This window comes from Ambystoma mexicanum, chromosome 3q (assembly GCF_040938575.1).
Source record: "Ambystoma mexicanum isolate Mex_15411 chromosome 3q, UKY_AmexF1_1, whole genome shotgun sequence".
Lineage (NCBI taxonomy): Eukaryota > Metazoa > Chordata > Amphibia > Caudata > Ambystomatidae > Ambystoma > Ambystoma mexicanum.
Genome location: NC_090926.1, coordinates 672,210,322 through 672,223,094, shown reverse-complemented (window position 1 = coordinate 672,223,094; position 12,773 = coordinate 672,210,322). Strand labels below are relative to the sequence as shown.

Sequence of the window (12,773 nt, the reverse complement as noted above, 5' to 3'; positions counted from 1 at the left end):
TCGGATATATTTATCATATTTATCATAGGGATAATGTACGTCCTCCATTTGGAAACTGAATGTAATCAAAGGGGTAAAGCTTAATAATGTGCTTTTCTTCGAAGATATTAACATCTTTAAGAGGCGCCAAAATACAGATGGGCTTTTTTTTTGTTTTCTTTTTTTGGGGGAACTAATTCGGGAGAAGCACCACTTTCAGCTTTATGCGTTGCCATTCTCAAACGGCACCTATTTGATGTGCTTTTCACAGATAAGGCACTAAAGTGTAAAAGTGCAGAGATGGATGCAATCAAATAGTACAATAATTACAACAATTATTATTTCATAAAGTTCAGATGAGATTTGGGGCTTCGTGTGTGTGTAGTTTTGGGTGCGCCCATGGGGTCCAATCCCTTGATAGCCTCTCCACTAATTCCCAGCCTGTGGCTCCTTCCATTTGCTGATTACAGAAGGATTGATAATACATCTGGACACCACTTTCCACTGGAATTCTCTCCCACATTCTGTAGAGGATGGGCAAAACAGCGTTTATTTACATAGTAGAAATCCCTATAATATCTGGCAAAAAAATGTGAGATATTGTTCGTGTTTGTTTGATCTGAGTTTTCGGCCAGCATCTTCAGTCCATGGTATTTCGTTTCTTTTCTTAGTTGATGGACTAACAATTTCCTGACTTTGTTTCCTTGCTCATAGTATGTTAGGTGAATGAACATTGGGTTACTTTCAACTATGTAATTTGATGGTTTGTTTTGTTTTCTCGTGTCTATAGTAAACTTTTGTCTGATCCTCTCTCTTTACTGTTCTTAGTTTCCTTTGTCATTGGTGTTTGTGTTAGCCAGGCCAGATTACCCCCCCCCTGAGCATGTTTAAGGTAGGAGGATCTTGTGTCCTCGAACCTTCAGTGTATCCCCATAGATTATTGGAGAGGTTTTCCTTCATTAACCTGCCCATGTTTAAACAGAGCTGTTGCACCCATCACATCCCCTAATAGTTAAGTTCACACACCACAAATTATCTGTGATTTTGTGTCCATAGTCAAATGGAACTATGACTGAGGCATACTCTGACAAATATGTGCGATATATGTGCTATCCTTCTTGTGAGTTCTAATTACCCTTTATTGGAACAAGCAACACGCCGATATGGCTGTCGGATCCACGGGTAGTCTTACAGAATGATTGCTGCCTAGTTCCCCTGTGTTGTGTTCTCCAGACATCTACTAGGTCCAGTTCTTCAGCTATATATTTGAGTGTTTCATACGCCTTTTTTGTGTCTAGTTTCACCCCCCACCACATTGGTTCTACCTGGTATAGGGGTAATGAACATGTTGAAGTCCTCTGCCCATATCAAAGTTGATTGTGCCATGCTTTTGAAATGGTGGGTGAATTTGCAATGGAAGGTACTTCCTCTATGATTTGGGGCATAGTTCACTAGGATTGCATTGCAACCGAAGGTGCTTCCTCCACGATTTGGGGCATAGTTGTCCACTAGGATTGCATTTTTCCCCTGCAGTTGGATCTCAGGGTTTCTGCAAGTGTAGACTGAATAAGTATCTGAGGCATTGGAATCCTCCAGGGCAGCAAACAACTGCCTACCTATGGCCAAAGTATTTGAGAGAGTGATGGGTCTCCTGAAACGTGCATATTGCACCAGTTTGCCTCTGGAGCTCAAATAGGATCTTATGGGCTTTAATGCGAGTTAGACCAGTAGCGATCAGGGGGTACACTTAACTTAACAATAGCATGTTGTGGATGTGGGGAGGGGACGCCCAGGATTTAAGATCATGCGTCTTCTCACATCCCAGTATCTAACTCCGTATCTGGTGTTGCACAGTGGTGGTGCCCCTGTGGTGTGACAAGTTCATGGGGCATTGGTGGTTTCAGGCCCAATTTAATTTATTTTATTTATTTGTAAGGTGCCGAAAGCCTGCAGGCATCGGGGCGCCACATAAAGACATTGACCTACACATAACATGTTGACTAAAAGGAAGAGATCACGAGACGCTTGGAATGCCAAGACACAGAAGAGGTTAAGTACTGCTCAGGGATGTCTGGTTCATTTGAATAGGAAGGTTTTTAATTGCTTTCGGAATCTGAGGAGGTTGGATTCCGCTCTCAAGTTCAATGGCAATTTATTCCATTGCTGAGCTGACCGGTTGGGAAAGGCTTTGCTTAACCCATTTGTTTTCCTATGAAGAGTAATTGTGATCAGATCTGAGTGTGCGGGTTTGGGGTGTAGCCCACGATCTTGGACTTCAGGTACGCCAGAGCTTTACCATATAGGCACTTATGTGTAAGTGTCATAGATATAAAAATTACACGGTGTTCAACGCTAAGCCGGTGTAGATCCTTTCGTGCTTCACTTATATGGTCGGTTTTAGCCTTCTGCTTAATTATCCGAACAGCGTGGTTCTGAATATGCTGGAATTTTGTCAGGCATTGTTTACTGGCCCCTATTAGTAAGGCATTGCCATAGTCCAGTCTAGACAGGATGGTCGCTCTGGCAATGGTAGCACAGTTTGATTCACTCAGAACAGGTCTGATGGCTTTTAGCAGTCTTTAGTATGAGAAATGTTTGCTGACGTAGGAGGCTTGAGCATCTGAGCTCAGGGAGGCTTCTAGAGTCATGCCTAGGGTTTTTACGCTAGTCACTACTTGGATGTTGGACTCTTTTATCATAAAGGAATCCTAGCTGGATGATAGTTTAGCCCTGGTTTGTTTGTACCCAAAAAACATCAACTCGTTTTTTTCCCATTCAAACACATCCAGTTATGTCCTCCATTGTTCGATGATGTTGTAGAGTTCCTTTACCATTTTATTGTCTTTTACGTGGTCTCCGCTCAGTTCCACTACTAGCTGAGTGTCGTCCGCATAGTTCGTGAAAAAGGCATTGATGTTGTCTAAAACCTGCAGCACGGAAACCTGATTGTTGGTGGGGTAATATTTCATTGGTCTCTACATGAGCAGTTGCGACTTTGTCCATAACTTTTAGAATGAAATTACTGTTAGTTATGGGTCTCAAGTTTCCTGATTCTCGTTGGTCTAGTTTGGGCTTTTTGACCAGTGGGGTGAAGGGCACCTTTTTTTTTATTTTTTATTTATTTTTATTATTTTAAACAAAACCAACAAACAATACAGCTTTTCGGGACGTACATAATCAATATCAAACCGTCACATTATACAGTGTTATTTTCCATCCGCTCCCCACCCACCCCATAAACGTGAGCCGTGTCATCTACAGGAGCGTTTTCATGAATCGCAGTGCTTGTAGACTCGTCTGAGTCTTCTGTTTCATAGTTAACCTGGTGGGGGTTTACCATAGAGGTCACTAATTGTCGACAGGCTATCAGGGGGCCCACTTCCTCCTCACCCCCCCCTGGTAACGGCTTCAAACCCCCCCTAGTAACGGCTTCAAACCATACTACTGATTCTGCTTCTGCCCATCTCTGGAGGTCCGCCCACCATGTCTCCACCCTGGGTCTGTGGGCCGCCTTCCAGCCCATTGCGATCCTACGCTTGGCCAGGATGTAAGCCAGGTCCTTCATCTTGCTTATGTGCTTTAGATTGCGTGGCCTGGGAAAAATCCCGAGCATGCATGCCCAAGCCGACCCCACATCCAGCACCCACTCCCCCACCGGCCATCTTAGTCTTTATTTCGTCCCAAAGACGGGCACCTTTTTTATATTCTTGGGTACCATTTGGTCTGGAAAGAAGTATTTACCATTCTAGTTAGTACAGGTGTAAAAATGTCGGCATTTTCGAGAATGATTTTCGAAGGCAGTATGTTTTCTGCGCATGATGAAGGTTTCGATGACAGGGTGTTAAGCATGTCTGTCGTTGTAATTTCTTTTTCATGAGTGGTTGTTGGTATTTAGCTTTGTTAAGTTGGGCGCTCGCTATTACTTCTCTTGCTTTAGTGATCTTATTACAGAATGCGGCTTGCGTGTTTTCACATTCTACTTGCGATGGAACAAAAGCCAGAGTCAACGATTCGGGCTTGTCGATCGATTTCAGTATCTCGAACAGTTTGGCTGGGGCATTGGAGGCATTCTGAATTTGTGTGTTAATGTAATTCTTTTTAACTTCTACACGGTTCTTTTTGTAGGCTCTCTCGCGTTCCTTCCAGCTGTCCTTGTTGCTAATGGTCAATTTATTTGGTTTTTTTTTGTTTTTTTAGCCATCTGGCTTTGAGCTGTCTTTTTTCAATTTTTTGAGCCGCTAAATCTGAGGTACACCATTTCTGATGGTTTGTATTAGGTCTAACTAGTTTAGGGCGGAGAGGAGCTATTTGGTCAATGAGAGATGTGGTATGTTGTTCATATTTAGATATGATTTTCTCACAAGTATTGTCCTCGCTGATGTCTGCTAGGATATTGTGTACCCTTTCAATTTTCTTGAAATTTCTAAATATCGTTTTCTTGGGTTCATTGGGAGTTTTCTCGAGAGGAATGGGCAAGGTCAGTGTGAAGGATATTTTGTTGTGGTCAGACCAGATACACGGAGTGGTGGTGTAGTTATTGGTGGTTAGATTGTACACATTGATCCAGTCTAGCTGGTGACCATTGTCCATTGTGGCTTCAGAGTTTTTTACTTGGAAATCAAGATCGATTAGAGCCTTCTCTAGGTTTATCGCTTATTTATCCTTGGGATCGACTGCCAGCGATTGAGATCGCCTAGGACAAGTGTAGATGAGTTGGGACTTTTAAGTAGATTGAGCTGCTCATTGAAGTCAGGCGTAAGAGAAGGTGGTCTGTAGATGTGGACGAAGTTCACACAATTAGTGTCGGTAGGGCAATGTTTCAAGTGAAGTGTTTCGCAGCCTTGGCCTGTAAGAGTAGACGCAAACATATGTAGTGAATTTCGCATTATCATTGCTACCCCACCCCCTTTACCTGTGTCTCTATGGGGGCATGGAAAATGTGTGCTGCTTAAACAAATGATTTTAACATAAACAGACCTCAAATGTTGTTGCTAAACATTCAAACTCATGACATTTCAGTGTCAGTATGCACCAAGCAGCACTTCCCCCACCTCGCATGCACCTCAGAGCTTGGGCCACAACTGAGATTGTGATGCTGTAGGAAGTTGCAAAATCATATAAGGGGAGGATAAATAGGGATGTTACACAGTAGGGACTTGAACTAAATAATGCACAGAGGGGTGGAAACAAAGTGGATTACCGCTTACCTGGTGCTACCAAAACGAGGTGCTAGGGGTTTGGGCTGTTTTATAATGAAATAGCTTGCCCACCCCAAACCCCCCATAAGTTCTTCGCTAAGGGCAAAATGTTCTGGAGCCCAGAAGCAACCTGTTACGTGACTCGGCTGGGTCCCAGATTACTCATTTTGAATTGGAACCCCAACCAGTGACTTTTCTTGATTTAATCAGTGTTTCAAATGGGATTGTCAGTTCTATGAGTGGTGTAGGCAACACTTTGTGCTTTTTTGAGGGAATCTTGAGTGGTGTAGATGAAAGCTTTTTGTAGATGTCTGTTTGCAGTTTCGATTTCAAACATCCTGTCTGTCGGTCATCCAGTTCCCCAGTTGGGATATTTGTGGGCCATCTTCAGTTTCCAAATTAGTGGAAATATCTGTGTTCACAGGTCTCTGGTGTAACTGGGCTTGTTTATGACGCGCTTGTCTGCCTCTAGGTTCTTGTCCCTACTGTCTGGAGTCTACGTACTCTGCTACTTGGTCCATAGTTGTATACAAGTGTGATTTGACTTTATTGACACGCCACAGAGTAGTCAGGTACAACATGGAATACAGTAAGTTTGAGTTCAGACTATTCTTTTTAGTCATGAAAGGTTTTCCTTGCCATCTGAACTGAGGCCATGAAGTCTGGGCAAATGTATATGGGAGTTGATGGTGCAGTTCACCCTTCTCCTATGCCCTACAGAATATTTCAGCTCTGTCCTGGTAATTTGGAAAGTGGGCTACAACCAAGCTATGCGCTGAACTTGGGGCGCAGGGTATCCTTATCCAATCCCTGATGGGACTGTTCGATTAGGAAGAGGGGGAATGATGCACCCCGTTGAGTACATCTCATAGAAGGTTGTTTAGGTAAAATTCCATGTTGCTTGTTTTGGTCGACCATGCAATCCCTAGTATCTGAATTGTATTCTTTCTCGTTCTTTCCCCAAGTCCTCTGCTTCGGACTGTACCAGATTAAGTTGCTTTTCAATGGATTTCACAGAGACTTGCAATGGGTCAAACCTGGTTACCGGGGTTCCTTCCTTCATCCGAGTCAATTCCTTGTGTGCGTTTCTCTAGAATGAAAGTCGACTTTACATTATGAGATTTCTTGTATACCTGCATTCATCAGCAGTAGCATTGTTCTTTTATTTCTCGGTTTCCCTCTGTTTTGAGGGTTTGGTTTCCTTGTCGGGGTAATGGCGGAGTACTCAATCACCATGTTTTTCCTCAGTGTCCTTATGTCAGAGGTATTTATGTTTGTTTATCTTGCTTCTTGTCTGGGTTTCCCTATTGTATGTTTAGTCTTCTGCTAATTTTTAATACCCGGTATAGAAGAGTACTGAAACAGTCAAACACTGCGTGTCACCAACAATCCTATGGGGATCTCATGCCCACACACTCGCGCCTATAAACACTTGTGTACAGGTGCACTATAAGTGCCATATCAGATCATACATCCAACCTCCAAATTGAATTCCTTGTACATTTAAATTGTAGGGGTGACCCAGTAACTATATAAATCTCTTTGCACCCTGCAAGAGTAAATTCAGGATGGTATGTTTCATTTTGCCGTCACTCTTCATGCAGCAAACACACTCACCAATCAAAGCACAAGTAAGACACTGAACAATCCTCCTGGAACATACAATTATTTACTACCACACCTCCAGCTTATGAGAGAAGGTGGATTTGGTGGACCCTCTCCCTCACCTTTAGGGAGCAATGTTCAAAAGGATAAATCTTCGAATGTTGTATGGGAATCCCATGCAGATGGGCCAGCCATCCTCCCCTCCTCTGTTTCTTTAAGCAGATTTCTAGCTGCTACCCCCCAATATTCTGTGTTAATAAATTGTGTCCAACTTCCTTTCCTTGGCTCTGTCTACAGGATCCAAAACCCAATCTAAAACTCATCTTCTAACAGACCCAATCAAAATAAAGGTCCACCCAAACCTGTAAACTCCAAAGTCTAACTTGAGTGCAAGTTTTTCCCCCAAAATGTCCTCCTAGTACCACCTTTTGTATGATAATTGCATCCTGCATTCTCTGCCACAGCACCGTCACCATAGCGCTGAACGAAGGGGTGTTTGCCTATGCATTCTATGCATTTCAGTGTTTGCACACCACACAGTGTGTAAATCCGATAATTTGTTGTATGCCCAACACAGCCCAGACCGCCCTCCCAGCTGTCCCTGGATACATTGCTAGCTGGAGAAGGTGGTGATACCATGGAGGAGGGGGTACATTTGGAGGAAGCAGTGGCAAGAGCCGGAAAAAACGAGGAAGCCAGGTTGGCTCAAAGTTGGTGGAAAAAGTGGGAGAAGGCACGAGACCCAGGGAGGGAGCTCATGGACTGATCAGATGTGAAATCTTGAAGATGGAGAGGGAGCCTGTGGCATAGAGTGAAAGTGGAAGCTCCTTGCTCCAACTTCAACCCTAGGGCAGAATGTGAGTTGTACTTGTAGCTGGTGGTGATAACTTAGTGGTGAATCACACAGGGATTCTAACAAGTTGATGTGTCCTTTTTGAGGAATCTTGGTACTAGGAAGCCGTGGGTACGGGACACAGGAAAGCTGCACCTAGCCAATCAGCAAGGAGCAGCAAATGTTATGTAAAGCAGTTTTATATAGCGCAGCTTACACCCAGGGACATCATGGCGCTATGGAGATCCAGTGAGAAACAGAGTAAAAAGCAATTCAGAGATTACTGGAATAAGGTTTTGAGATGACGATGAAAGGTCAGATGATCTGTGATTTTTCGGAGATTGAAAGGAAGCTTGTTCCATATTTGTGCAGCTGTGACGGAAAAGGCTTGGCTGTCCATCCTAGCTCGGCGGACTCTAGGCTCGAAGATCAGGAAGTCCAAAGAAGAGCGCAGCGGCCAGCAGGCACATAGAGACAGAATATTTGCTGCAGATAATAAGCGGCTTGGCTATTAAAACCACTGTGAACTAGCCATTTAGCCTTAAACTCAATTCAACTTTCCACCGGGAGTCAGTGGAGGCTTTGCAGTTCTGACACATGGTCCCAGGAGGAAAGCCCAATGATGGCCCGTGCCGCAGTGTTTTGCAGAACCTGCAGTCCATCAAATAGATAAGCTGGCTGAGGCAGATAAGTGCATTGTAGTAGTCCAGTGTGCTCAAAATCAGCGAAGCCACCACTGGTGCCCATAAAGGAGTAGGCAGAAATGGGACCACTTACGCAGAACTCTGAGTTTGAAGTGGCCTTGCTCACAGACTGAACGAACCTGTGCCTCCATAGAAAGGGAGGCAGATATTTTGACATCAGATTCTTTACTACTGACGCTGGCTGCGGGAATGACCTAGGGACCGGGGCCAGCAGTCCGGCATCCAGAGGGAAGGCGTAGACGTAGAGCTGATAATCAAAACCTGTTTTTTCACCATTCAGTTTAAGCCAATTCTGGAACATCCAGTCCCCAATAGACTTTAGGTAGCTATTAAGATTGACCGCCACAGAGGGATTGTCCAGTTTGAGGGGAACTATGATCTGTGTACATACAACAATGCAGACCAAATGACTGAATAAGGTGAGCAAGAGGCTGAACGTATATATTGAAAAGAATTGGTGAAACTGCAGATCCCTTGGGTACACAAGTGCACGCACAAGGGAAAGAGGTGAAAGGACGAAGAGAGAGAGTTTGTGAACAATCGACCACAAAAGACCCAAACCAGTCCAGCACTGTGCCGGAAATGCCATCCATGGTCAGGCTGCGAAGCAAGATGGTGTTATTTATGGTGTCAAAAGCAGCCGAGGGGTCTAATAAAATCAGTATGCCTCCTCGACCTAGATCAGCCAGCCTCCCAAGATCGTCCATGACCGATACCAGAACTGATTCAGTGCCCCTGGCAGGCCTGAAGCCTGAATGGAATGGGTTGAAAAAAGTAGAGCTTTCCAGGAACGAGCTAAGCATAGGTGTGTCCTATAGATTCCAATAGCTTCATCAAGTAGGAAAGCAGAGAAATAGGATGATAACTAGATGGCAATAAAGGGACAAGTGAAACCTTTTGATGGACAGCCGAGGTGACAAAGGATGCAATGTCGGGTAACACCTGTTTCAAAACAGTAAGAGGGATAGGGTCCAAAGGGAAAGTGGACGTAAGCATCAGTGTAGCTTGGATTATGCCGTACGTGCAGGCATTGGGAAAATAGACCATAAAGTGGATTGGCAGAGACTGCTATTTGAGCAGAGCTAACCGCATACGAGCTGGCCGAAGATGTCGATATAGTTTGGCGAATGAGATTGAATATGTCCCCAAAAACATTGATAGTTAATCGCGCAAGGACTGGGTAGGAGGAGTGCTGCTAGGAAGAGAGGGTGCAACTGATACTTAACAATCCTGAAGGGTCCTCTAGGTCGGTTAAGAGCGTGTGTAATTTGGCCAGAAAAGTAGGACCGTTTACCTTCTACTATGGCCTGCTGATGGGTACAAGTAGCATTTCGAAACATAGTTCTAGCAGGGGTGGGGAGTAGTCAGTCTACCATTTCCTCTTGGCTTGCAGCCAAATGGGGGGAAACCATGCTCAGATGATTGTGCATGGGACTTGGAGGGCTTTTGTGGAGCCAAAAGATCAGCAGTGATACGAAAAGCTGATGATAGTTGAGAAAAATTTAGTATTTTCCTTATCACAAAGTGAGACCATTTTAGCTGAGATGACACTAGGGCAGATAGCAGTCCATCTCTGCTTAGGTTGAGGCATACGAACAGGAGGGACAGAGCATTTAATGGCAAATGGAAACACAAATGGTCTGTTCACAAAACCTTACAGTAGGGAAAGGTAGTGATCAGTGTGGGGGCCGAGAAGGCAAGATCTAGCCTGTTGCCCTGCATGTGAGCGGGGCCTGAGATGTGTTGCAGAAGATCTAGATCATTCATTGATTGCAAGAAACTATCAGTCCTACCAGGCGCAATGTTTGGAGACAGAAGATTAAAAAGCCTAGGATCATCAGATCAGGGAGCCAGTGTCCAGATTAGGGAGCCAGTGTCTAGGATCAGCCGCAAGGTCTAGAAACGAGGAGCAGAATGCTCCATGCTGAGTAGGCGGCCGGTAGACCACCAGCACATTCAGTTTGAGTGGGCGACAGGATAACGCATACAAGCAATGCCTCATGTTGAAAGGTATACAAAGCGCATGACATTGTTGTTTGAAAAACAGCTAAACCTCCACCTGGGTGGGTAGAGTTTCTGTCCATGTGCAAAATGCCATAATCGGAATAGGATCTGATGTGTCCCGCAGCTAGGTCTCTGGAATGCAACTGAGATCGAAGCCCACATCAGCACATAGCTCATATAAATCAAGGGCATGGGCTGGAATCGAGCATGCATTCAGTAGACAATAAAGTATACTATCATCATGAGTGACGAGTGGTGGGTCCTTGGATGCAGCCGTACATGGCATGGCTGCAGGACGTACAGTGTTATTATGGGCAAGCTGGAGCAGATCTTCAATATGTCCTTTGTGACAAGGAATGCCTACTATGTATGGCCGATGGTCCGTCTGTGGGTCAGAGACCTGTGGTTCTGCCTCAGACTCAAGTTTGTTAACTTGATTTCTTGGTTGATACTTTTTATATGTAAATACAAAACTGTTAACCCCATTTCTTGAGTCCATCCTCAGTCTGCATCCTTCTCCGGGCTGCAGTCACATCCAATCCTCTCTCTCCATGCATCCTATTCCTTGCCGCAACTATATCCTTTTTCTGCCATTCAGGCAACGCATGCACAGCTTCCTCTTACCAACAGGGGTAGTGCCCTAGCAGTCCCTCCTTGCTTTATTAGACCTGGAAGACAACCATGCTTCCTGACTTCTATTCTTCTGCCGGAACCCAGTCCCAGTTCCCTTCTTTCTGGTCTTCTAATGGCCACCCATCTTTCTTCTAAAAACTGCTTGGTGGTGCACCAGCCCCATCTTCACTGCGATCCACATGCTGCACCAGGATTCACCACTCCAGTGCTCTTCCATGCCCATTGGCTTATGCCAGCACCTGATTAGGCCTTCCTTTGCCCTTTGTTCTTGCTGCAGCCTTGGCCGGCTCTTTTTTTATTTATTTTTTTATTTGTTTTTTGTTAGCCCTCATTGTTATTGGACCTCCCATCGCCTACCACCATGCTGACCTTGGGCCGGTCCTTGGCCCTGGTGCCATGGGGCATATTAAGCCCTCTGACTTTGTCCATTCTTTCTGACACACCTGCCGCCTTCTTTTCAGTGCACCTGCTGTGGTTTCCCAGTCCTGCATGCCAATACTGACAGTGGCACTCCCATGGAGGCCCCACTCATCACAAGCCTCTGCCTCACCCATGCTACATCTTTCAGTTGTAACAATGCCTCTGCAAAGTAGAGCCCCGCCCCCACTGCCCACCCCTTCAAACGGCCACTCCATATGACACAATCAACAGTATGATGGCAGTGTCTACCTCCGTTTCAGACATGGCCTCATCACAAGTTAAGCGCTAACCCTGGCGGTACTTCCGTCAGGTTTATTAGCCGTACCGCCAACCACCCTACCGCCAACCCCCCCGGCGCTATTAGCGCCGGATCACGGGTTTGGCGGAACGATAAGTGCCCATTGGGCCCATTCGGGAATTTCCCATTCCCCATTGGGCCCAATGGTGAATGTTCGGCGCTATTACTGCTCAGAGCTGGGGGACCCTTAAATGCGGCAGTAATAGAGTTACCGCCACATTTAAGGGTTAGCGCCAAACTCGTGATGAGGCATAGTGTTTACTGCACTGCCATCTCTCATTTGGCGGCGTTGAGGTTTAATCAAGAACCACATCATTAGCTGCCATGCCACCCCAGATGTCACTCTATCTCTCCTCACCAACACCCAAATGACCTTGCCTCTCAAGGAGGTTTCCACATCCTACCACAGAGCCACCTTTCTGACCACAGCAGCAACTTGTACGTGTGTGTATGGTGCACACGCCCACAAGCCTGCATCACCCTTCAGAAAGAGGTTACAAACCAAATATGCTCCTAAAACGACATGGCATGCTTGATAACTAAATGTGTGTTGTCCTGCATGGCTCAGTCAAAGGAGCTGTTCCATCAACAAGGACCCAAACTAAATAAAAAGTTCTTCCTCATATGCACATGCTAGATTGGGAAGAAGCAGCCACAGTATGATTTATATTCCAGTTGGAGGCCAAGTGAAAGAGGATCAGTTGTTGGTCACTTTACCTTGAAGCGCCTGCAAAATCTACAGGATTTGCCAGCTGTAGTTTATGAAATCATCCAGGATTCTTTATTACAACTGTCTGCTTATTCCCTTTTTCAGGTTTATGTTGTAAAAAATGAAAGTACAATTTTTACTGGTATATGGCAGACGTGTGTAACGCCATGGGGAATTTCAGTCTCATTATTTTGTTTCTCTCTGCAGGGCACTCAGGTGATTACCTTCCTGCACTCCTCCCTGACAGACAAGAGGTATTGGGATGACCCCAAGCTATTCAACCCAGATCGCTTCCTTGACGAAAATGGGAAGTTTAAAAAGAATGACGCCTTCATCCCCTTTGGAGCAGGTACAGTACCTTTTATTTTTCTTAGATCACAGTACCTATTCT

The 12,773-nt window shown here is 45.0% G+C and overlaps 1 protein-coding gene across 2 annotated transcripts in view; it reads left to right on the top strand.

Moving 5' to 3' along the window:
* Window positions 1-12,773, top strand: part of LOC138582867 (cytochrome P450 2B19-like) — a 296,134-nt gene that overhangs the window by 231,247 nt on the left and 52,114 nt on the right. For both annotated transcript variants that reach the window (XM_069654557.1, XM_069654559.1), the window contains exon 8: window positions 12,590-12,731. In XM_069654557.1, coding sequence (XP_069510658.1) covers window positions 12,590-12,731 — 142 coding nt within the window. The remainder of the gene's footprint in view (window positions 1-12,589; window positions 12,732-12,773) is intronic.